Here is a 24,120-nt window from a genome sequence, read left to right as displayed (position 1 = left end):
CTCCAACAACAACGGAGGGCAAAGGAGTGACGCTCACAACAATGAGTGGAGCACTAGGTGGCTAAAATACAGCAAATTAGCACAGTGGTGAGCACACGCGTTGCAGCTGCTAGTCAGCACATTGACCTGCCAACAGCGAGCCTTCGACGCTTCACGTGGCCTCAAAGCGCACTTAGCCTGGCACAAGCATCGTGGTGACGTCACCGCCACTTAGTGGCAAATGGTGGCTTTTGTTTGAGTAAGTGTGTGTGTGAGTTCAGTTTGAGCGTGTGCGCGAGTGTAGGTATCACCGCATCGACGCCACACATGGCGTATGTCAGCGGAATGGCTGTTTCTTCAGTGGAATAAAAATAGCCAATGCCTCCTAAGCCGCGGCAGGCTCCTGGCGCGGGCTCCATTGTACGGTGGGAGAGAAGTTTAGTTTGGGTCGATAGTCCACAAAAAGGTCCCCGTTGTATCGACCCCAGAGGAATGATGGGTTGAGTCAACCACGACCTTTCCTTGCTGAGCCGCCCGTTCTACCGCTGGGCCACTTGGCCCTCTAAAAAACACAATTTCCTAAACCATCCAAATCTATAAAGCAACTGTAAAACCATAGCAAATTCCACACGAGTCTCACACATCCGCCGAGCAAAGCATCAGCAAGATAAAATTACCCATGAGCCTCTGCAGCTTGTCCTGTGCACCGGTGAGGAGTTTGCGGGCCTGATCGCGCAGGGCCTCGGCTCGCTGGCGCGCCGTGGTGGCGCCGTCCGCCTTGCTTCGAGCCTGCGTCTCCAGCAAGCCGAACTTCTCCCTCAGCTCCCCGCCCAGGATCTGGGGACCGGCGGAGGGGGGACACGGGGAGAGAAGAGGAGAGGGTGCGGCGCGATTGGGGGATGGCGCCGACGCGAATGGCACGACCGCAACTACCGCAACTACCGCGACAACCGCGACAACTGCGAACGACGCCCGACCGTGGCGACAACCTCGCCCCCGCGGCGACCGCCGCCCGCGGTGCTGGGGTCGGCACCTGCTTGGCTTCGTCGGCGCGGAGCTTGGCGTTCCCCGCGGCCTTGTCGGCGCGCGTGCCGGCCATGGCGGCCTGGCTGCTCTTGATCTTGAGCGCCGCGACGGCGTCGTCGAGGCGCGCCGCGCGCTCCGCCGCCTCGCGCAGACGCTGCTCCGCGGAGTCCGTCTCCGACGCGATCTGGACGTGGGGTGGAGGGAGCGGGGGGGTGGGGGAGAGGACAGAGGAGCGTGGCAGTGCCACGGTGGCGAGATGTTAACTGCCTCGCCTGGTATTAGAGTATTTGGCTGCTATAAATGTCCACGAGATGATAAGCCACTTCGTTGAGCTATCATTTGTGGCCCGTGCTCGCTAACAGCACTTGCCCCAACAGTCTGTTCAGGCTATACGGGAATCTTTATCTTTGTCTTTATGTGTGCATGTGTGTGCATGTGCTGACCGATGCCAGTGTGTTCTGCGCCCCTTGGATGTCTCCCTTGGCCTGATTGATCGCCTCTTGCGCCGCTTTCTGCGCCATCTCCGCGTCCTCCAGTGCCCCCTTCACTCCCTCCGCCGTCGCCAACACGTCATCGGCACGCGTCCTGCGAACACGCGCGCACGCACAACAACACGCGTGTACGCATTGTACGCATTGTACGCACGCCCACGCGCGGGCAGAAGTGCAAAATGCTGTGGATCGCGGTGTCGCTGCGTGCCGGTCGCGCCGTCGCTCCCACGACTCTTCGCTCGGCGTCGCGTTCCTCGTTGTCGGCGGCGACACGGCCCAGCGCTCGCCGCGTGTTGCGCAAGGTCCGCGTTTAGGCGACGACCGGCTGGCCGCTCCTGGTCGATTACCGCGTGCGAGCAAAGCGTAAAAATAAAAACACCGTGCGCCGCCTGCTGCACGGCGACCGTTGAAGATGCCGTGATGCCATCGCGTGCCGGCGTCGCGGCCCGAGTTTGCCAAAGTTGAAAAAACGTCCTCCGCAAACTCCTCAATTGGGACGACATGCGGCACAGCGACGTTGCTGCCCACCCCGCCCCCCCCCCGTACGAAAGCACCGCAGCCTGCGCCGCGTGCCAAACACGGCGCGACGACCACCCTGCGCCATGACGACGGCCGGCGGCGCCCGCTGTCCGATAATCGACCGTCTATCGCGACGTCGGCGCCCTCACTTGGCGTCGCGCGCCTCCTGCAGGAGGCTGTTGGCGTCGGCGATGTCGCCGCTCGTTTGCGCCAGGATGGCGTCGACGTTGGCGAGGTCGGCGACGCGCCGCTTGATCTCGGCCGCCAGCTCGTGCGTCTGCTCGGCCGACGCCGGCACGCTCAGCTCCAGCACGCGGTTCGACACCAGCTCGATGTCGTCGGGGCTGGCGCTGTCCTCTGCGCCGCGGGTCAACGGAGAAGCATGGGCGAGGAGTTACGGCGGACAGGGGGTAGAGGGATGGTGAGAGATTCGGGAGTGAGGCAGGAGAGGGGAGGTGAGGGTCGCGGAGAGAGGCTCGTGAAGAGTGACGAGGAGTGATGGCGTGATGTTATCTCCATCGCCTGGTTTGCAGGAAGTCGGGGATTCGATCCTGACCCTGACGCCGCTTTATCTGGAGTTGGCATGTTCTCCCCGTGGATTTGTCTCTTTCCCTCCACATTAAGAAACATGCATTGAGATTATTTAGAGTATTTGGCTGCTGTACATTTCAACACGATAAGCCTCTTCGTTGAGCTATCATTTGTGGCCAGGTCTCTTCTGAAAAAGCGCTACATAGCTCAGTGGGCCTTACCTGGTCAAATAAAACGAGTTTATAGTAGTTTTATAGAGGGGGAGAGAGGAACACGGGGAATGGAGAACACCACGCAAGTTCGCAGTGACTGCTAAGAGGCGTGAAGTGTGCCGTGGGTAGGACACGGTCACGGCTAGAAGGGACGACGATGACGATGATGACGGTGGTGACGGTGGTGGTAATGGAAACAGTTAATAACAAACGTTGAAATGACACCTACTTCACGTCGCCCGTAATCCCATTCCATGCGATGTGAATGACCCTGAGCCGAACACTAGGGATGGGATTTGGATGTTTTTTTAATTCGGATTTTTAAGAACGTTTGGGATTGTTCCGGGGGGTTGCGATCACTTACACGGCGCGAGAGGCGCTCACACCAGCGGCGCCATGCGGTGCCACGTGGCTTAGCGTGGCGCCAGCTTCGAGCGGAGTAACAGCTGATGTTGACGAAACCAGATTGGTTTAAACCGTCCGACATTTTGTGCTTTCCAACGTTTTTTGGAATGACGTCAGAATCGGGAGCGCGTACTCATGGAAAGGAGCTTCATAACTCATCGGATTGTCTCCAGGAAAAATACAGATTCTGATTCTGCTGGGGCACGTAGCGGGGTGGAGGAGGTGGGGAGTGGGGGGGAACTAAGTTCCATTCCCGGCCACGGTCGGCATCAGTGGCGAGCGATGTCTGAACGGGTCGGGAGCCTGGGCCCCCTTCGCCAACGCCCCCGCCCGGCGTGGTGAGGCACGGATAAGTCCGGGGGCACGGTGACTCACGCTGCAGGAAGTCCTTGATCTGCTGGATGAGGGCGCGGAGCTGAGCGTTGGCGCGCTGTGCGCGCTCTCGCGTCCCGTTGGCTCTGTCCAGCGCCGCCTCCGCCTGCCCCCGGGCCTGGTGCGACCTCGCACGCGCATCCTGGACCTGCCCGGTGGGAGGGGGGGGGGGGCGGCGGTCGCGGGGTCAGAGGGCACGGCGCGGAGAGGGGCAAAGCAAAACCATCGCAAGAAGCATGAACGGGCGACGCGGCGGGCGAACTCGCCGCTTGCTGCCGAGGTTCACGGTTCAAATCCGGCCGGCGCCCTAGTTAATACTGCAGTGTGGTATTAACCGTCAAATATTCAACGCGCCGTCCGCTTCGCTCACGGTGGACGTGAAAGGTCCCGCACGGCCACTCGGAAACGAGTGGACCATTGTGTGCCGGCACGGAGAGTCAACGGCACGGGCGGCTCGAGGAGGGGGGGGGAGGGGATTCCGAACGACTCAACGATGAGGGCCACGGCGACCTCCCGGCGAAAGGGCGCGCCACCCCCCCAAACCCCCCCAGCCCCCCCCTCGCCCCCCCCCCCCAGCCGCACCTGCTTGTTGAGCTCCTCCACCTGCGCGGCGGCCTGCTGGATCTCCAGGTCGGCGTTGCGCGCTCGCTCCAGCGCCTCCGCGGCGGCGGTGGCGGCGCCGTTGCAGCCCAGGCCCCCGCAGCGCGGGGCGCCGTCCTCGTTACGGCAGCCGGGGCCCCCGCACGGGGAGTCCGAGCACGGCTCGTCACCCGGGGAGCCGCACACCTGGGGGGGCGGGGGGGGGGAGGCAGCGGTGCTCGGTCACGTGACCCTCAGCCACGCACGGTCACGTGATGGCCAGCAAAGTACAGGCACGTGAGCCACGTTGAGGATAGTCACGTGACCGTCCTGTCTGTCTGACCATCTATCCCCCCTCTGTCCGTCTATCCGACCTCCATCTCTCCGTTCGACAGCCTGTTTGTCCGTGTGTCTGACTTCCATCTATCCGATCGTCCGTCCGTATTCCGCCATTTACATCCGTCCAACCGTCCAACCGCTTATCACCTGACCTCCGTCCTTCAGTGCCACCATCCGAACCGTCATTGACCCGTGCGACCATCTATCCGTCCGACTCGCCCATCTGACCTCCGTCCTCCGTCCCCTCTGACCTACATCCGTCTGAGTGAGTGACCGTCCGACCCCTTGTGGGCCCGACCTCCCTCCACGAGTTCGGGCGTCCGCCCACCCCGACCCACGGACGACCTCGCCGCCCGTACCCGGCGGCGCCACCCCGCCCGCCCGCCCGGCCTCCGCCAGGAGTCGCACCTTCTCGCTGACGGTGCGCAGGCTGAGCGAGCGCACGTCGTCCGCCAGCGTCTCCAGCGCGTCGCGCCCGGCCGCGTTCTTGCGCCGGAAGTCGTCGCGCGAGGCCTCGAGCAGCGCCCGGGCTCGCGAGCGGGCGTCGGCCGAGCGGCCCACCGGGCTCCCGTCGCCCGCCACGGAGGCGTTGGCTCGCGACTCCGCCGCCAGCGAGTCGGCGTGCAGCTGGCGCACGCTGTCGTACGCGCCTGTGGCGGCGAGGGAGAGGGAGGGCGGGGAGAGGAACGAGGAGGGTGAGGTTGGGCGGGGGGGGGGGGCGAGAGGGAGGGGTGGCCCGAGTGGAGATTCGGTGAAACAGTGGCACCACGTGATTGGTGAGTGTCTGAGTGCGAGTGGTGAGTGTCTGAGTGCGAGTGGTGAGTGAGTGGTGAGTGAGTGCGAGTGTCTGAGTGGTGAGTGTGAGTGGTGAGTGAGTGTGAGTGGTGAGTGTCTGAGTGCGAGTGGTGAGTGAGTGAGAGTGGTGAGTGAGTGTGAGTGGTGAGTGTCTGAGTGCGAGTGGTGAGTGAGTGTGAGTGAGTGTGAGTGGTGAGTGTCTGAGTGGTGAGTGCGAGTGGTGAGTGTCTGAGTGTGAGTGGTGAGTGAGTGTGAGTGTCTGAGTGGTGAGTGCGAGTGGTGAGTGTGAGTGGTGAGTGAGTGTGAGTGTCTGAGTGGTGAGTGTGAGTGGTGAGTGAGTGTGAGTGGCGAGTGTCTGAGTGCGAGTGGTGTGAGCGAGTGTGGTGATGCTGTGTGTGCGCCGCCGCACCGCGGTAATTGGAGTTCTTGATGACATCCAGCTGGTGCTCCAGGCCGCCGGCGGTGCGGTTCAAGCGCCGCACATCGCGCTCCAGCTCCGCGATCCGCCCCGTGGCGTTGGCGTTCCGGTCCTGGCTTTCCGTGAGGTCGATCTCCAGCGGCGTCAGCCGGTTCGTCAGCTCATCGATCATTTTCCTGCGTGCGGTGATTTTCATTTCATTATAACAACAAAAATGTACCGACAATTTTATCGTGACCGCAGGTGCGGATATCACAGACCCCTTCAATGGACCCCTGTGCCACGCAGCCGCTGAGCGGAGCGTTCATCACAAGACGGTCAAACCCAACACGTTCGATTTCCCGAGCTGGAGTCGAGCCACGGTAAGTGCAGAATCAGATTGAACGCGGTGTGCCACACCGACTCTGCACTCCCTTGCCAGCGAGACGTTCCTTCTCTAGGGATCGTCGGCCGTGCTCAGTCCACTGCCGGACGAAGGACTCCCGCCTAAGCTGAGGCCACCTCTCACGGTCGATCCACCCGGCGCCCGCGAGCTCGTCGCTCCGTCTCTCTGACACTTTGCTGCCTTTATTTAACCCGGGGGAAGACGCCTCGGGCCTCCTGCGCGCGTTCTCTCATCCACACGCTGTGTACTTCCCAGTGTGCGCCTCTCTCCGTACTGCGAACGCGCGTAACGAGCGGGGGGGTGGGGGGTGAAAGATGCGGTCGTAAACTTGGCCCCGCACCGGATGTCCTCCATGGAGCCGATGAGGGCGGTGACGGAGTGAGCCGTGGCGACGCGCCCGTCCACGATCCTCCGCACCTCCGCCAGCTTCTCCTCCAGGGCGCCAAACTGCTCCCCGAAGGCGCCGACGGCTCCCGACTCGGCGAGGCGAGCGGCGCGCTCCGCCAGGCCGCGCGACCGCTCCGCCAGCGACTACGCACGACACAGGCGACGTCGACAATAGGGTTTCCCCATTTTTTATCTGGCAACAAAACAGCTGTGTTGAGATGTTACAACACCAAACTGAAACCTTTCACAAAGAATCATGTGTGCATTAACCCACAAAAACATAATATTTGCATTGTCTTTCAATCTGATTGGTCCACACCAGAGACGGCTTTCTTTTGAGCCTCGTCTCAAACGGTGTTAGACCAGAGGACGCCAAAAGGCGTACAGCACAAAGACAACGCCACTATCAGAGTAATGAGAGCTCGGGGTGAGCAGCTACATCATGGCACCTCCTTTGCCAAAGGAGATCCCATGATGGAAAGAGTCAACGTCGTTATCGTCAGGGCCGACGCTACCCTTGTTCCGGTGTCCCTCCACATCCTCCCGCGTCCCCACGTCCCCCCGTGTCTCCACGTCCCCACGTCCCCCCCGCGTCCCCCCGCGTCCCACCTGCACGATGCGGTCCCAGTCCCCGAAGCACTGGTGGCAAGGCTCGCAGTGCGGGAAGCTCCCGGAGAATCCGCGCGCGCACGTGTCACAGCGCACCCCCGCCACGCCGGCGCGGCACACGCAGTGTCCCGTCGCTCGCTCGCACTGCGCCGTGGAGATCCCACGCGCGTCGCACTGGCACGCTGGCGCACGGGCAGGCGACACACGCGGGTGAGCGGGAGGGGAGGCCGGAGGGTTGGGCGGTGGGTGACAGGCCTGGCGGGTGGTTGGGTGGATGGGTGAGTGGTTGGGTGGATGGGTGAGTGGTTGGGTGGATGGGTGAGTGGTTGGGTGGATGGGTGAGTGGTTGGGTGGATGGGTGAGTGGTTGGGTGGATGGGCGAGTGGTTGGGTGGATGGGTGAGTGGTTGGGTGGATGGGCGAGTGGTTGGGTGGATGGGTGAGTGGTTGGGTGGATGGGTGAGTGGTTGGGTGGATGGGTGAGTGGTTGGGTGGATGGGCGAGTGGTTGGGTGGATGGGTGAGTGGTTGTGTGGATGGGTGAGTGGTTGGGTGGATGGGTGAGTGGTTGGGTGGGCGGACAGGCAGTTGTGTGGACGGGTGCTTCAGTAGGTGGAAGGGCAGATGCGTGAGTGTTTGGGTGGTTCAGCGGGCGGCCGGGTGAGCGGGGTGTGCGGTGGGCGCGTAGTTACCGATGCACTCGACGCTGGGATTGCCCCAGAAGTTCTCCATGCATTCGGTGCAGGAGCGGCCCCCGAAGCCGGGCTGACACTCGCACTGCCCTGTGAACTACGCGCACAGAAAACAGAGATCCCCCCGGATCGCGTTTAAACGGACTGCCGGGGCAAGCGGTGACATTTACACACCGCAGCAGGTACTCATTTAAGGCCGAGTCGACTAGGCGAGGCCCAAGACCGGTTCAGATTAGTCGCCGCAGGGTATCGTCGCGCGCGCGAGCGTCGTCCGCACCTCGTTGCAGGCGTCGCCGAGCGCCTTGGTGCGGTCGCAGGCGCACGCCCGGCACCCCTCGCCCTCGGCCAGGCCCCAGTGGCCGGGCGCGCAGTGCTCGCACGCGCGTCCCAGCGCGTGCGGCCGGCACGGGCACTGCCCCGTCGCCGCGTCGCACTCGCACAGCGCGCCGCCCGGCGGGCAGCGGCGCGGGTCCACGCCGTGCGGGCTGCATGCGCAGCCTGCACGCAGAAAAAGACAAAGACAAAGAGCCCCCTCGCAGCCTTTAACACGCTGTTGGGGCAAGTGCCATTAGCAAGCACCTGTAAAGGCCGGCACGGCGCACGAAGGGGTGGGTGGCCAGCACCACGCCTGGCCGCCTTTGTCTCCCCAGTGGCGATGTTTACACATCGCACCGGGGACTCATTTGAGGCTGAGTCGACCTAGGGGAGGCCCAGGACCGGTTTAAATATTCGTCAGTGGTGTTGTCCGTGATGGGGAATCGAACTCGGGTCACCACTAACGCATGCAAGGTACACGCGTACACGAATACGCGCGAATATGTACGTACGCACGTGGGCACACACGCACACGTGGGTACTTGCGCGCACGTGGGGACGCGCACACGCAGAGCGTTGTTGGACAGCGAGTACAGAATCTGTGCACGGTTTTGTCATCCGCGTCTCGGCGCTCACGTTGGCAGCTCTGCTGCGTGGCGTTGCCGTAGAAACCGGGCAGGCAGGCGCCGCAGTCGGGCCCGTGTGAGTGGTGCAGGCAGCGCAGGCAGACGCCCGAGCGCCGGTCGCAAGACCCCGGGTCGGTCGGGTCGATGTTGCCGTGACAGCGGCAGGGCCGGCACGAGCCGCCCGCCTCGTGCGGGTTGCCGTGGTGACCGGGGGCGCACTCCTCGCAGCTCGATCCTGGCGTGGTAGTTTGGGGGTGGGGGGGGGGGGGCGCGTGGTGAGCGGCGGGGAAACCGAGAGCGGCGGCGCGTGGATCGCCGGTGACTCGAGAGAGGCGTTGGGGGTCATTGCCGCTGCTTCGTGTGTGCCGCCCTGATGGGGAGGCGCGGCGTGGTGGGGTGCGGCGAGATCTGGCGTGGTGCCGGCACAGCACAGTGCGGTGCGACCCGGCGTGGTGCAGTGGTGTACCGGTGTATCCTGGACGGCAGCTGCAGACGACGCGCTGCGAGTGCGGGTCCTCGTGGCACGAGCTGGCGAAGTGACGCCCGGAGCCGGGGCCGCCAGGACACGGGCAAGGCCGGCACTGCTCGCCCGAGCCCAGCACTGGGTTTCCATAGTAACCATCCGCACAGCTGTTGCCAGGGAAACGGGGAACACGGGCGCCACGGTTACGGAGAGGAGGGGTTCTACACGGCGCCTCTAGTCGCGCGGGGGCAATCTGTGTGGGTACGGAGACGCGGGGAGACGTGGGGAGGTGCGGGGAGATACGGGGAAATGCCAGGAGACACATGGGGAGACCCAGAAAGACGCGGGGAGACGCGGATGCACACGGGGACAGGTAGGGACGCACAGGGGGACACAGGGAGACACACGCACGCGCCGCGTCACCCTCACCGCTCGCAGCTCTCCCCGGCGGTGTGCTCGCGGCACGAGTGGCAAGTCCCGGTGACCGGGTGGCACTCCTCGGCGTGGCCGTTGCACCGGCAGGGCCGGCACGCCGGGAAGCCCCAGTAGCCCGGCTGGCAGTGGTCGCAGCGCCGGCCGTACGCGCCGTGCCGGCAGCGGCACTGCCCGGTGCGCGCGTCGCAGAACGCGTGGTGGGAGCCCTCGTCGCTGCATTCGCACGCTGCGCAGGGCGGGGGGCGGGGGGCGGGGGAGGAGGGTTCAGGGGGTTACTCGCAGGGGACACAAGCAGGAGGCACGAGCCCAATAATTATCTCCGCGTTGCTAGTCAGCTGAACCACGTGACTAGTCAGCTGACCCACGTGACTAGTCAGCTGACCCCACGTTGCTAGTCAGCTGACCCCACGTCGCTAGTCAGCTGACCCACGCGTCAATAGTCAGCTGACCCACATCGCTAGTCAGCTGACCCCACGTCACTAGTCAGCTGACCTCACGTCGCTAGTCAGCTGACCCACGTCACTAGTCAGCTGACCTCACGTCGCTAGTCAGCTGACCCATGCGTCGCTAGTCAGCTGACCTCACTTCACTAGTCAGCTGACCTCACGTCACTAGTCAGCTGACCCACGTCACTAGTCAGCTGACCCACGTCACTAGTCAGCTGACCTCACGTCACTCGTCAGCTGACCCACATCACTAGTCAGCTGACCCACGTCACTAGTCAGCTGACCCCGTGTCACTAGTCAGCTGACCCACCTCACTAGTCAGCTGACCCACGTCGCTCGTCAGCTGACCCACGTCCCTAGTCAGCTGACCCACGTCACTAGTCAGCTGACCCCGTGTCACTAGTCAGCTGATCTCACGTCGCTCGTCAGCTGACCCACGTCACTAGTCAGCTGACCCACGTCACTAGTCAGCTGACCCCGTGTCACTAGTCAGCTGACCCACCTCACTAGTCAGCTGACCCACGTCGCTCGTCAGCTGACCCACGTCGCTAGTCAGCTGACCCACGTCACTAGTCAGCTGACCCCACGTCACTAGTCAGCTGACCCCACGTCACTAGTCAGCTGACCCCACGTCACTAGTCAGCTGACCCCGTGTCACTAGTCAGCTGACCCACGCGTCACTAGTCAGCTGACCCACGTCACTAGTCAGCTGACCCACGTCACTAGTCAGCTGACCCCGTGTCACTAGTCAGCTGACCCACGTCACTAGTCAGCTGACCCCACGTCACTAGTCAGCTGACCCCACGTCACTAGTCAGCTGACCCCGTGTCACTAGTCAGCTGACCCACCTCACTAGTCAGCTGACCCACGTCGCTCGTCAGCTGACCCACGTCACTAGTCAGCTGACCCCACGTCACTAGTCAGCTGACCCCACGTCACTAGTCAGCTGACCCCACGTCACTAGTCAGCTGACCCACGTCGCTCGTCAGCTGACCCACGTCACTAGTCAGCTGACCCACGTCACTAGTCAGCTGACCCCACGTCACTAGTCAGCTGACCCACGTCACTAATCAGCTGACCCACGTCACTAGTCAGCTGACCCCACGTCACTAGTCAGCTGACCCACGTCACTAGTCAGCTGAACCACGCGTCGCTAGTCAGCTGACCCAGTGTCATTAGTCAGCTGACCCACCTCACTAGTCAGCTGACCCCACGTCACTAGTCAGCTGACCCCACGTCACTAGTCAGCTGACCCCACGTCACTAGTCAGCTGACCCCGTGTCACTAGTCAGCTGACCCACCTCACTAGTCAGCTGACCCACGTCGCTCGTCAGCTGACCCACGTCACTAGTCAGCTGACCCCACGTCACTAGTCAGCTGACCCCACGTCACTAGTCAGCTGACCCCACGTCACTAGTCAGCTGACCCACGTCGCTCGTCAGCTGACCCACGTCACTAGTCAGCTGACCCACGTCACTAGTCAGCTGACCCCACGTCACTAGTCAGCTGACCCACGTCACTAGTCAGCTGACCCACGTCACTAGTCAGCTGACCCCACGTCACTAGTCAGCTGACCCACGTCACTAGTCAGCTGACCCCACGTCACTAGTCAGCTGACCCACGTCACTAGTCAGCTGAACCACGCGTCGCTAGTCAGCTGACCCAGTGTCACTAGTCAGCTGACCCACCTCACTAGTCAGCTGACCCACGTCGCTAGTCAGCTGACCCAGTGTCACTAGTCAGCTGACCCAGTGTCACTAGTCAGCTGACCCACGTCACTAGTCAGCTGACCCACATCACAAGTCAGCTGACCCCACGTCGCTAGTCAGCTGACCCAGTGTCACTAGTCAGCTGACCCACGTCACTAGTCAGCTGACCCAGTGTCACTAGTCAGCTGACCCCACGTCGCTAGTCAGCTGACCCAGTGTCACTAGTCAGCTGACCCCACGTCGCTAGTCAGCTGACCCACGCGTCACTAGTCAGCTGATCCCATTTTGCTAGTCAGCTGACCCCACATCACTAGTCAGCTGACCCAGTGTCGCTCGTCAGCTGACCCAGTAGCTCGGGTCGGGCACTCACAGAGGCAGCCGCTGGGCCCGAAGCCGTAGGTCCCAGGCGCGCACGCGTCACAGCGCCGCCCCACCACGTTGGGGCGGCAATGGCACTGACCCCCGTTGGGGTCGCACTCCGTGCTCAGCGAGCCCTGCAGGTCGCACTGGCACGCTGTGGGGGGAGGGGGTGTGCAGAGGGGGGAGGGGGGCAGAGGGAGGGGGGGCAGAGGGGGGGGGCACAGGGTGATTGTGTTTGTAATTATATCTTGGAGTTTTATACAGATGCTACTGCTGCTGCTGATGGCGGCGATGAAAACGGCGGTGGTGGAGGAGGAGTGTGCCGGGGCTCTCACGCAGGGCGCCGTCGTGCAGCAGTGCCGACAGGCTGCAGATGAGGCCGGCGCACACCTCCGTCACCGGCTGCTTCATCACGGCCTTGCCGCTCTCCTGGCACAGGTAGCGCTCAAAGTTGTCGCGCCGGCGAGTCGACTCGCGATCGTCCCCGGAGAACATCTCCAGCGACGTGTAGAGCGGCAGCAGCACCAGCTACGGGGGGGTCGGGGGGGGGGGGCACAGAGCGGAGGAAGTCGGCGGTGGAGAATGATGGAGATGGCAGTGGTGGTGTAAGTAGTGGTTGTGGTGGTGGTGGTGGTGTTGGCAGTGGTGGTGATTGTGGTAGTGGTGGTGTAGGTAGTGGTTGTGGTGGTCTCAAGGTGCACATGGCCTGGCACAAGCGTCGTGGTGACGTCACCGCCAATTAGTGGCGAATGGCGGTTGTTGTTGCGGTGGTGGTGGTGGTAGTGGTGTTGGCAGTGGTGGTGATTGCGGTAGTGGTGGTGATGGTAGTGGTGTTGGCAGTGGTGGTGGTGAAGGTAGCGGTGTTGGCAGTGGTGGTGATTGCGGTAGTGGTGGTGATGGTAGTGGTGGTGGTAGTGGTGTTGGCAGTGTTGGTGGTGATGGTAGTGGTGTTGGCAGTGTTGGTGGTGATGGTAGTGGTGGTGGTGATGGTAGCGGTGTTGGCAGTGGTGGTGGTGATGGTAGTGGTGTTGGCAGTGGTGATGTCCGCAGTTGTGGTGGTGGTGATGGTAGTGGTGGTGATGGTAGTGGTGGTGGTGATGGTAGTGGTGGTGATGGTAGTGGTGTTGGCAGTGGTGGTGGTGATGGTAGTGGTGGTGGTGATGGTAGTGGTGGTGATAGTAGTGGTGTTGGCAGTGGTGGTGGTGATGGTAGAGGTGTTGGCAGTGGTGGTGATTGCGGTTGTGGTGGTGGCGGCGTTCACCGAGTCGATGAGCACGTGGGCGCTCTCCGTGTGCTCGTGCGTCGTGTAGCGCGTGAAGTCGGCGCGGATCACGTAGCTCACTCCCTTCTCCAGGCACACGGCCTGGGGCAGCACCACGTAGCTGGGCGCACGGGTCACGCACACATGTACACACGCGGGTCACGCACACGTATAAACACACGTGGGTCACGCACACGTATACACACACACGTGTATACACACACACGCGGGTCACGCACATGTATACACACACACACACGCGCGTCACGCACGAGTATACACACACACGCGTATACACACACACGCGCATCACGCACGCGTATACACACGGGTCACGCACGCGTACACACACACGCGTATATACACACACACGTGGGTCACGCACGCGTACACACACACACACGTATACACACACACACATGCGCGTCACGCACGCGTATATACACACACGCGTATACACACACACGCGTCACGCACGCGTATACACACACACACACGCGCGTCACGCACACGTATACACACACACGCACACATATACACACACACACGCGTATACACACACACGCGCGTCACGCACGCGCGTACACACACACACACACAGCGTGGCGGCCGCGTCTCACCGCGACCCGGGCGGCAGCGACACGGCGAGGTGGTCGTCAGCCGGGATGGTGTTCCCACACGGCGAGTGCGTGGGGATGTCACTGGGGCGCAGCACCGTCACCAGCACCACCTCCCACTCCTCCGGCAGCTGAGAGCCGCGCGAGGCGGGACGAGGGCGAGGCGGGAGGGGAGGGGACGAGGTCATGCGGGGAATGAGAACGTGCGACAGGGACGTGCGTGGTGGCTGCGCAAGCGTGCGTGCAGGTGCGTGCGCACGGTAGTGCGCGTGTGTGCCGCCCGCTGACCTGCGGCTCGTAGCGGATGAGCAGCTCGTAGTCCATGGAGTGGGGGACGTCGGAGACGCGGAACTCGAGGCGGCCGCCCTCGGGCACCCGCACGAAGCCCGGTCCCGTCCACGTGGGCGCGCGCCCCGGCGTGGGGGCTCGCGGCACCAGCGCCAGGCCCTGCCGACAGACGCGGCGCGGCGCGGTGTGACGACGTGGCGCGGTGTGACGACGCGGCACGGCGCTGCACGTCGCGCGAAGACGCGTCGGGAGCCGTGCCGGTTCAGGCCGCGCGGTTGCAGCTGAGCGCACGGCGCCGCGTTAATGCGTTAATGAAGCGGACTCCGCGTGGCAAAGCCGGTGTGCGTCCTGTGGAAAGGAGGGGTCGCGGTGTAGGGCTCACGGTTGGGGTCAGGGTAAGGTAAGGGTTGCGGTAGAGACCATGGGGAGGGTCAAGGCATGGGTTCACGTTAGGGCACGCTAAGGGTCAAGGTCACTGTAGGGGTCACGCTAGGAGGTGCAAGGTTAAGGATCAGAGGTCACAGGAGGGTCACACATGAGAGGCCTTCTGCACTGGCAGCCACGACCCCAAGGCTGGTCTGGCAAAATCGGACAGCGTGGCGCTGTGAATCAGGGTGAGACACGGTGAGACATCGTGGAACACGGGCAGCTCAGGTCTGGTGGGACTTGCAGTGAGGGCAGCAGCAAGCCATGCACAAGCCAGCAACGGGCGGGGGGGGGGGGCAGCGGTGGGGGCAGTGACGAGGGGGCAGCACGAGCGTCCAGGCCACCACCGCCTCTCTCGCGGAGCCGGTCAAAAAAACTTTGAGCCCGGGTCCCGGTTCCACCCGAACCGGGCTCTCGGTGTCGCGGGACGCGGCGTCCGTCTAGAGGTCGAGCGGCGAGCGGCGCTGCCCGCCGCCGTGCGGCCCAGAGGTCGCTCGAAGCGATCTCAGAAGCGCTTTTGCGATATCCGAGGCCGTTCTTTGGCACGAAGCGCCGCGCTGCTCTACGAGATGCCGAACGGAGGCGTCGTCTCACCGAGTTGCGCGAACGGCGCGCAACTCGGGGGGGAGAGAAACACGAAGCGTTGTTGTTGTTGTTGTTATTGTGCTGAAAGCCCGAGGTCAGAGGTGAGTAATACCGCGCAAACTGGACGAGGCCGCGGAGATTTTTACCCGGCCTGTGGGGAGGCCTTGCTTGACGCGCTCTCGCTCCTCACACAACGAGGGGGTCAGCAGGGACTCCGCCAGCCCCCCGGGGGTCTGGGGCCCAGCGCCGTCCGGTCACGGGGGGGGGGGGGGGGGGCACGCACGGAAGCACACGCGCACACAGAGACACACGCACGTGGATACACACACAGAGACACATGCACATGGATAGACATTGACACAGAGACACGCATAAATAGACACACACACAGAGACACGCATACATACATACACACACACAGAGACACATGCACATGAATAGACATTGACACAGAGACACATGCACATGGATAGACATTGACACAGAGACACGCGCACACTGACACACATGCACGTGGATCCAGACGCACACACGGGCGCTCACTCAATATCGCACCGACTCACACAAACACTCGCTCACTCGCATTGTCACCGAGACACCCATGCACAAAGTCACTCACACCCTCGCTCGCTCACGACGGAGGCTGTGCGGACCCAACGTCGCCTGAGCTTGGAGAAGGCAAGCGCGGAGTTTGAGGTGCACGAGGAGGAGATGAACATTCTGGTAGAGGGAACCAAAGGTTACTGCTGAGGCTGAGGGTAAGGTGAGGGGTAGAGGCCGGGCCAGGATCGTATCGGCCATGACCCAACCACAGCCACATCGGAGCGACCGATACAGAACAGGTGGCCTCTCCTCCGGCACCATCCCTGCAAATGAATCGGTACACTCACGACCGCCGGCATCGGCCACGATCGATCCACTGCCGGATGAGGGCCCTCCCCAAAGACCCCACCCCGACGAGCACCCAAACCGATTTCGCGGCTCTGTCTCCGAGGGGGACGTCTTCCTCTCGGGGCGCGCGCTCCCGGCCCCGGCCGCCGCTCCGCCATCGTCCCTCCCCGTGCCCTCCACCTCGTGCCGTGACAGCGCAGCCTCCAGGCGCTCCGCTGACCAATCAGACGCTGCCCACTCGTGGCCCTGGTCCAATCAGAAGCCCCCCCCAGGTGCCCCCAGGTCGATCGACCCCCACCCTGCATTTCCCCAGTCCCCCCTCTTCCTCCGGCCACTACCCCGGTCACCCACCATGACCCTCTCTCGTTCCCCGGAGACCAGAGGTCGCAATCGGGTACCCGATACCCGTACCCTACCCGATACCCGTACCCTACCCGATACCCGTACCCTACCCGATACCCGTACCCGTACCCGTACCCGGCCGGGTACTGGTACGGGTACCCGTTTGCGACCCTGGTGCGGCCGGGTACGGGTAAGGAATCAAAACCCGTTTGCGACCTCTGCCGGAAACCCACCTCCCAACCCCCGGTTCCCGTGATTCCGTGACCGTCCGCCGGGTCCGCCCACGAACCCCCCAAACCCCTCCCCCCCCCCGCCCCCCCCCGCCCCCCCCGCGGGAACTCACGCCGTTGGAGTCGACGGGCAGCGCGGTCTCGGCCTCGTGCGTGTAGTGGTCGAGCGCCATGCAGAAGAAGCCCGAGTCCGGCTGCGAGCACGGCCGCCCGCCCATGTGGCCGCGGCAGTGGCACTGCCCCGACTCCACGGAGCACCTGCGGGCACGCGCGCCGACGGCACCGGTCAAACGGCGGCGCGACACGGCCCGCACCGCGGGAACGTCGCGCCAAGTGACGACCGAGGGGGGGGCGGGCCGCGCGCCGCCGGTGCGAGACCCGTACCGGTTGTCGACGGCGCCTCCCACGTCGCACTCGCACGGGCGGCACCCGCTCCCGTCGTGGCTCAGTCCCCAGTGCTCCGCCTGCGGGGAGAACGACACCGCGGGTCACCCCCACGGCACCGCGGGTCACCCCCACGGCACCGCGGGTCACCCTCACGACACCGCGGGTCACCCCCACGGCACCGCGCGTCACCCCCACGGCACCGCGGGTCACCCCCACGGCACCGCGGGTCACCCTCACGACACCGCGGGTCACCCCCACGGCACCGCCCGGCGGTCGGCAAAACTCAAAAACCGGAAGAAGCCGCCGTCGGATCGGCGCTCGTCATCGGCGATGTCCGATCCCGCGGCGCCCCGCGACCCCTGACCCCCACCCCCCACACCGCGACCCCTGACCCCCCCCCACACCGCGACCCTCACCAGGCACTGGTCGCAGCTGCGCCCCGTGACGAGACGCTTGCAGTAGCATTCGCCGGTGACGGCGTCGCATGCCGCGGCACCACCCACCGTGCCCAGCGGGTTACAGTGGCAGGCTGAGAGCACACGGCACGCGCACGCGGTCAATACACACGCACGCACGGGGAGCACGAGCACGCACGGGGAGCACGCATGACACGTGCCACGCAAACGCAGCACCACACGGGACACGAGACGCAACAACGATGAGATCGGCTGGCCGTGCGCGGCAGCCAGACGGAGCGTGGTGGCATCGCAAGAAGGTGAGAGATGGCAACGGCTTGTGGAGGCCTTCGTCCAGCAGCGGATAGATCACTACTGATGATGATGATGATTGATTCTTGGTAATAACCGGGCGGCAATGTGTGCTGCTGCTGCTGCTGCTGGGATGAACGTTGGGTGTGGTTATCGGTGTTAACGTGTGCAATGATTCGCGGTAATGGCCATGGTGATTGTCAGTAACAGTTAATGGTGATTGGCGGTGATCATGGCGGTGGCAGTGATGGTGGAGGCAGTGGTGGTGGTGGTAGCGGTGGCGGTGGCAGCGGTGGAGGCGGTGGTGGTGGTAGCGGTGGTGGTGGTGGTGGTAGAGGCAGTGGTGGTGGTAGCCGTGGTGGAGGTGGCGGTTGCTCACGCTGGCATCCGTCGGGCTGCTCGGCGTCGAGTCCGTAGAACCCGGCCCGGCACTGGTCGCACCGCGGCCCCTCCACGTGCGCCTTGCAGCGGCACTGCCCGGACTCGAGCCCCGCCGACGGGTCGGTGTGTCCGTCACACATCCCCCCGTTCAGCGAGCCGTCGGGGTCGCAGTCGCACGCTGCCCGCCCGACGCACGCGCACGCACAAGCACGCACACAACAACAACAACGACCGCCATTCGCCACTAAGTGGCGGTGACGTCACCACGACGCTTGTGCCGGGCCATGTGCACCTTGAGGCTACCACGTGAAGTGTCGAACGCCCGCTGGCAGCAGGAGGTCACGTGGTAGACCCAGGTGCACACACAAGCACACATACCCACGCACGCGCGCAGAAAACGTGAGTGCACGCAACGAAAACGATGACACGGCCGAGTGCGGTACCGCGCGGTGGCACGGCACCGGCGGCGTGAGAGCGACGCGGGGCGTGTTGGCGACGTACGAACGCAGACGGCGGCGTCGCGGATGTCGCGCAGCGGGTCCTGGTAGAAGAAAGGTTTGCAGAGCTCGCAGCTGCGCCCGGCCGTGTTGTGCTGGCAGTCCTCGCACACGCCGCCGCTGGCGTTGCCCGTCGCGGCAAACACCGCGCCGTCAAAGTGGCACCGCACCGCGTGGTTGTTGCAGTTGCAGCCTGCGCGAGGGGGGGTGGGGGTGGGGGTGGTGGGCGCGGGGCGAGACACACACGCATGCACACGCAAAACACAAAGATAAAGATCCCCCGTATAGCCTGAGAGTGCTGTTAGCGAGCACCTATGAAGGCCGGAACAGTACGTGAGTGGGTGGGTGGCCAGCCACCGTTGTCTCCCCAGTGGTGATGTTTACACACCGCTGCAAGACCGATTCAGGTAATCGTCACCGGTGTTGGCCGTGAGCGGGAATCGAACTCAGGGCGCCGGGTTCGTAGGGCGGCGCGCTAACGGCCACACTACCGATCCACAAAAACAAAGATCCCCCATATAGCCTTAACAGACTGTTTGGGCAAGTGCTGTTAGCGAGCACCTCCTCACGCGCACGCACGTGCTCGCACGTACACACACAACAACAACCGCCATTCGCCACTAAATTGGCGGTGACGTCACCACGACGCTTGTGCCAGGCCAAGTGCACCTTGAGGCCACGTGAAGTGTCGAACGCCCGCTGGCAGGAGGTCACGGGGCAGACCCAGCCCCATGACCTTCTGCCAGCGGGCGTTCGACACTTCACGTACACACACACACGCACATACACACACGCTCGCACGCACACACACGCTCGCACGTACACACACACACGTACACACGTATGCACGTACACACACACACACACACACGTACACACACACACGTACACACACGCTCGCACGTACACACACACACGTACACACACACGCGCGCGCGTGATAAATGGAGCGTGCACGCACGCTTGCAGGCGTTGGTGTTGCGCCCCTCGGCCGGGCGCCACGGCATGTCGTTGTAGAAATCCTCGCAGCGCTCGCAGTTGAGCCCCTCGGTGTTGTGCTTGCACACGCAGCGCCCGTGCACCTGCAGCAGAGAGCAAAGCATTGAGAGAGAAAAAAACGAAACAATGAACGAAGCAAAGTGCCGACTACACCGAGCATCTTCTTGTTTCCTCTGATCGTAAAAAAAAAGAAGAGAGCGACAGACCGCCGCGCCGCGTTGCGTCGTTCGTCACGGCTGCGGGAGGGGGACGCAAATCGACTGGGGGAACTCTGCGGCGTTCGCGTACCCAGGGCGGCGACGGAGGCAGTGGGGGGGTCGGAGCGATGGAAGATGGAACGGCAGGGCGGGCGAGGGCAGAGGGAGCGGCGATTTGGGGTCACGGCGAGCGGCGCCAAATACGCGCAGACACGTGGCAAACGGGTGGGCAGGGAAGCGTGCCCGAGGTGCACGCGTGGAACCCGCGGATCAAGGGGGCTGCTGCCTCCCCAGCGCCGCTGTTCACACACTGCACCAGGTGTTAAGGCCGAGTCGACCTAGGGGAGACCCCAGCGCCTGTCAGATATTCACCGTCCGACATTGTCGGGAACATCGCTCGGCTTGCGTTGCTAAAGATCTCCCGTATAGCCTGTAACAAACTGTTGGGGCAAGTTCTGTTAGCGAGCACCTATGAAGTCCAGAAAGGCACACGAAGGGGTGGGTGGCCAGTACCACGCCCAGCCGCCTTTGTCTCCCCAGTGGCGATGTTTTCGAATCGAACTCTGGTGGCTGGATTCGTAGCGCAGCGTGCTAACCACTACACTACTGCTCCCCCTCTCCCGTGCACCCCGTTATCCCAGCGTCGTGATTCCGTGCCTGCGTCCCTCCCACACGCACGGCCTCTGCCCACTCCATCAACTTGTTGCGTGTGACCTTTGCTTCGCTCTCATCTCGAATCTCTCTCCGGCTCCGCGCGCGCGATCGGCGCGTCTTTGTGCCGCCGCCGCCGCCGCCGCTATCGCTAACCCATCGGCCGCTCGCTCGGATTTTTCCTTGAAAGCCCGAGAACAAAACAACGCAAACAATGCGGCCGCAGCTGCCAAGATTACAGACGCCGGCACGCTCCGCAGGTGCGCCCCGGCGCAGGTGCGCCTGGCTGCTCCGCCGGAATGTGAGGGCTTCTGGGAATTTCCACCACCGGACCTCTCACCGGACGAACCGAGAGGCCCCAGCAGAGGAGATGTGCCGCGAGCAGTGGCACGGGCGTGCGGCGCGTCACGGTGTGCGTGTGTCGTAGGTGCTCCCTAACAGCACTTGCCCCTACAGTCTGTTACAGGCTATGCGGGGGATCTTTGTCTTTGTTCGGTGGGGAGCGGTGGGGCAGTGGCTAGCGCACCGCAAGCTGAGTTATGTTCCCGAAAAACGTCGGCAGTGAATGTTTGACTGGGGGCACCACGGCGGCTAGGAGATGTTAACTACCTCGCCTGGTATACAGGAGGTTGTGGGTTTGATCCTGACCCTGACGTCTGCTGCTGTATATTTGGAGTTTGCGTGTCTCTCTCTCTCCCCGTGGTCACGTGGATTTTCTCCGGGTCCTCCGGTTTCCCCCTCCACATTTAGAATCAACGTCGCCACGCGTTCAGAGTATTGGGCTGCTGCTACAAATTGTCACGTGATAAGCCACTTCCTTGAGCTATCATCTGTAGCCAGATCGCTTCTGAAGAAGAGCCACATAGCTCAGTGGGCATAACCTGCTGAAATAAAAATTAGTTTTAGACTGGCGCTGGGCCTCCACTAGGTCAACTCGGCCTCAAATGAATTCCCGGTGCAGTGTGTAAACAGCGGCGCTGCAGAGACAAGAGCGGGCCTGGCCTGGGCGTGCGTGTGCACGTGCGTGCGCGTGTCTGTGCGTGCGCGTGCGTGCGTGTGTGTGCGTGTGTCCGTCCGTGCGCGTGTCCGTGTGCGTGTGTCCGTCCGTGCGCGTGTCCGTGTGCGTGTCCACGTGCGTGCGCGTGTCCGTGTGCGCGTGATCCGCGTGCACCCACCATGCCGTCGACGTCCCCGCGCACGCCGTCGATGGGCGCGCACTCGCTCGCGTGGCCGTAGCAGAAGCAGTTGCCGCGCACGACGAGCTCGTACAGCGCGTAGTAGTACTTCTCCTTGATCTCGACGCGCGAGTCCAGCAGGTTGTCCCCCAGCGTGTGCAGCCGCGTGAAGTTGATGCGCAGGTTCGTGATCTTCAGCAGGCCTGGGCCGCGGCGACGCGCGGAGCGGAGGGGGGTTGGGGGCCGTGGGACACGAGCGGTCGAGTTAGTCCACAGGAGGCTCGCAACGAATCGGCGATCCAGCGACCGCACGCCGTGACCGTGCCGCGTCGCGTCGACTACTCGAACGATCGCCGCGACGGTCGAGAGAGCGAGAGGGCGAGCGGGCGTGACGGCGCCGGCCGCTCGGGTGGAACGAGGGCCGGCGGTCGAGAGGAACGACGGAGCGGCAGCCAGAGGCGGCGGCGGGGGGCGATACCGAGAGCGCGTCCAACACGGAGATGGGAGCGGTAGAACCAGCTGGCGCGCAGGAGATCGACGGACTGTCGCATCGCAAGGTCCCGAGGGATGTCGACGGCTTAGAGAGGCCCTGATCGAGCAGTGGAGAGATCGCGGCCGATCGTGACGCGATGTGTCCGCGCTAAATGAACATCGCTGAACGGACGAGACGGCCACGGCGCGTGTGGGGTTCCCGCGGCCAGCCGGTCACGTTACAAATCGCCTGGTCTGGACCGGCCACGCGATGGCATCCCTGGGGTTCCCCATCGCGAAACGTCGCGGATCTAACCGCTGCTAGATGTGGTCTCTAAACTCACCAGGTGAAACCTGCTCTCCCTCGCCCGCTATGCAGGAAGTCGTGGGTTCGATCCCGACCCTGACGCCCGCAGCTGTATAGTTGGAGTTTGCACGTCTCTCTCTCCCCGTGGTCGCGTGCATTTTGAAAACATGCGCTGAGATTATTCAAATTATTTGGCTGCTATAAATTTCCACACGATAAGTCGCTTCGTTGGGCTATCATTTGTGGCCAGGTCACATTTGAAAAAAAGAAAAGCCAACAGCTCAGTGGGCTTCGCCTAGTAAAATAAAAATACTTTATTTTAAAACATTTCTTATTTGCCTACCGTTGCTATTCTTCACACTCCTATTGCGTTTGTTGTTTTGTTTCTTGCTGCAACTCGCTGACCCCCCCCCCCCCCCACTGGACATGTGTGAAAAAGCGCTTCGCAGCTCATCGAGTTCCTCCTGCAGTCTTCAACAAAGATCCCGAGCCCGATGAGGGCAGTGTTCAGGCGATGAGGGCAGTGTTCAGGCGATGAGGGCAGTGTTCAGGAGCGAGCGACCGCTCTCTCACGCGTCGGTGGCCCGAAGAATTCGAGAACGAAGCGACGAGCTCGCGGTGACCTTCGCCAACCCGCAAGCCCAACGTCTCCCCCCCCCCCCCTCGTTAGTCGAAGGCCACAGCGACTCGGCGAGGCCACAGCAACTCGGCGAGGCCGCCCGCCCCTTGGCTAGATTCAGGGTCGAGCCGCGGCCTCTGCCGTCATCCGTCCGGATCCAGGAATAGAACGGAAGGGCGGCGCTTGTGCCGCTGGGGGACGTGGACATCCGCAGGGACCCGTGCTGCGGTGACGGGCACGTCGCCCGTACACCTGCAGAGCGCCGTGGGGCGGTGGCGCGACGGTCACGAACCCGGACACCCGAGTTCGATTCCCGCTCACGGTCATAAACACCCGGTGACGATTTATCTGAACCGGTCCTGGGCCTCCCCCTCGGTGCGCAGTCGGGAGACAAAGGCGGTAGGGCGTGGTGCTGGCAACCCACCCCCTCGTGTGCTGTGCCGGCCTTCATAGGTGCTGCTCGCTAACAGCACTTGCCCTGACAAGTCTGTGAAGGCTACACGGGCGGGGTGGGGGGGGTAATCTTTGTCTTTGTTGTAATGGGGAGTGCCACCTTCGAGGTGAGTAGACAGCGGGACTTGAACAACGACGAGGAACCATCGAACAAGTGCGCATTGGGGAGCGGTGGCGCAGCGGTGAGCGCTGCGCTACGAACCCGGCGACCCGAGTTTGATTTCCTCTCACCATCACAAACACCGGTGACGACTACTTGAGCCGGTGCTGAGCCTCCCCTAGGTCGACTCAGACTCAAACGAGTAGCTTGTGCGGTGTGTAAACATCGCCACTTGGGGAGACAAAGGCGGCCGGCCGGGCGTGGTGCTGGCCACCCACCCCCTCGTGTGCCGAGCTGGTCTTCATCGGTGCCGCTCGCCAACAGCACTTGCCCCAAAAGCCTGTTTAGGCTACACGGGGGGTCTTTGTCTTTGTAGACGTGCGTGTGTGCTGGGGGGGGGGGTTAAGCGCGGTGTAAACAGGTTCCATTTCCAAACAAGGTTCCT

At 63.1% G+C, this 24,120-nt stretch overlaps 1 protein-coding gene across 2 annotated transcripts in view; it reads right to left on the bottom strand.

Moving 5' to 3' along the window:
* Nucleotides 1-24,120, bottom strand: part of LOC144732802 (laminin subunit beta-2-like) — a 46,204-nt gene that overhangs the window by 4,613 nt on the left and 17,471 nt on the right. The window contains exons 8-35 of one of the 2 annotated variants that reach the window (XM_078614409.1): nucleotides 21,726-21,928; nucleotides 19,665-19,785; nucleotides 18,708-18,896; nucleotides 18,205-18,384; nucleotides 17,535-17,647; nucleotides 17,116-17,195; nucleotides 16,845-16,989; nucleotides 15,415-15,501; nucleotides 14,258-14,416; nucleotides 13,973-14,100; nucleotides 13,353-13,473; nucleotides 12,427-12,619; nucleotides 12,102-12,245; nucleotides 9,571-9,802; nucleotides 9,145-9,308; nucleotides 8,689-8,913; nucleotides 8,015-8,235; nucleotides 7,738-7,834; nucleotides 7,048-7,229; nucleotides 6,392-6,582; nucleotides 5,658-5,842; nucleotides 4,862-5,103; nucleotides 4,118-4,321; nucleotides 3,539-3,683; nucleotides 2,165-2,372; nucleotides 1,449-1,590; nucleotides 1,013-1,189; nucleotides 657-816 (exon numbers count right to left, since the gene is read on the bottom strand). In XM_078614409.1, the coding sequence (XP_078470535.1) occupies nucleotides 657-816; nucleotides 1,013-1,189; nucleotides 1,449-1,590; nucleotides 2,165-2,372; nucleotides 3,539-3,683; nucleotides 4,118-4,321; nucleotides 4,862-5,103; nucleotides 5,658-5,842; nucleotides 6,392-6,582; nucleotides 7,048-7,229; nucleotides 7,738-7,834; nucleotides 8,015-8,235; nucleotides 8,689-8,913; nucleotides 9,145-9,308; nucleotides 9,571-9,802; nucleotides 12,102-12,245; nucleotides 12,427-12,619; nucleotides 13,353-13,473; nucleotides 13,973-14,100; nucleotides 14,258-14,416; nucleotides 15,415-15,501; nucleotides 16,845-16,989; nucleotides 17,116-17,195; nucleotides 17,535-17,647; nucleotides 18,205-18,384; nucleotides 18,708-18,896; nucleotides 19,665-19,785; nucleotides 21,726-21,928 (4,638 nt within the window). The remainder of the gene's footprint in view (nucleotides 1-656; nucleotides 817-1,012; nucleotides 1,190-1,448; nucleotides 1,591-2,164; nucleotides 2,373-3,538; nucleotides 3,684-4,117; nucleotides 4,322-4,861; nucleotides 5,104-5,657; nucleotides 5,843-6,391; nucleotides 6,583-7,047; nucleotides 7,230-7,737; nucleotides 7,835-8,014; nucleotides 8,236-8,688; nucleotides 8,914-9,144; nucleotides 9,309-9,570; nucleotides 9,803-12,101; nucleotides 12,246-12,426; nucleotides 12,620-13,352; nucleotides 13,474-13,972; nucleotides 14,101-14,257; nucleotides 14,417-15,414; nucleotides 15,502-16,844; nucleotides 16,990-17,115; nucleotides 17,196-17,534; nucleotides 17,648-18,204; nucleotides 18,385-18,707; nucleotides 18,897-19,664; nucleotides 19,786-21,725; nucleotides 21,929-24,120) is intronic. The other variant, XM_078614410.1, reaches the window with a different exon arrangement.

Source organism: Lampetra planeri, chromosome 44 (genome assembly GCF_965212315.1).
Source record: "Lampetra planeri chromosome 44, kcLamPlan1.2.h2, whole genome shotgun sequence".
Lineage (NCBI taxonomy): Eukaryota > Metazoa > Chordata > Hyperoartia > Petromyzontiformes > Petromyzontidae > Lampetra > Lampetra planeri.
The sequence above is the reverse complement of the archived record's forward strand: the minus strand, read 5'-3'. Positions and strand labels throughout refer to the sequence as shown.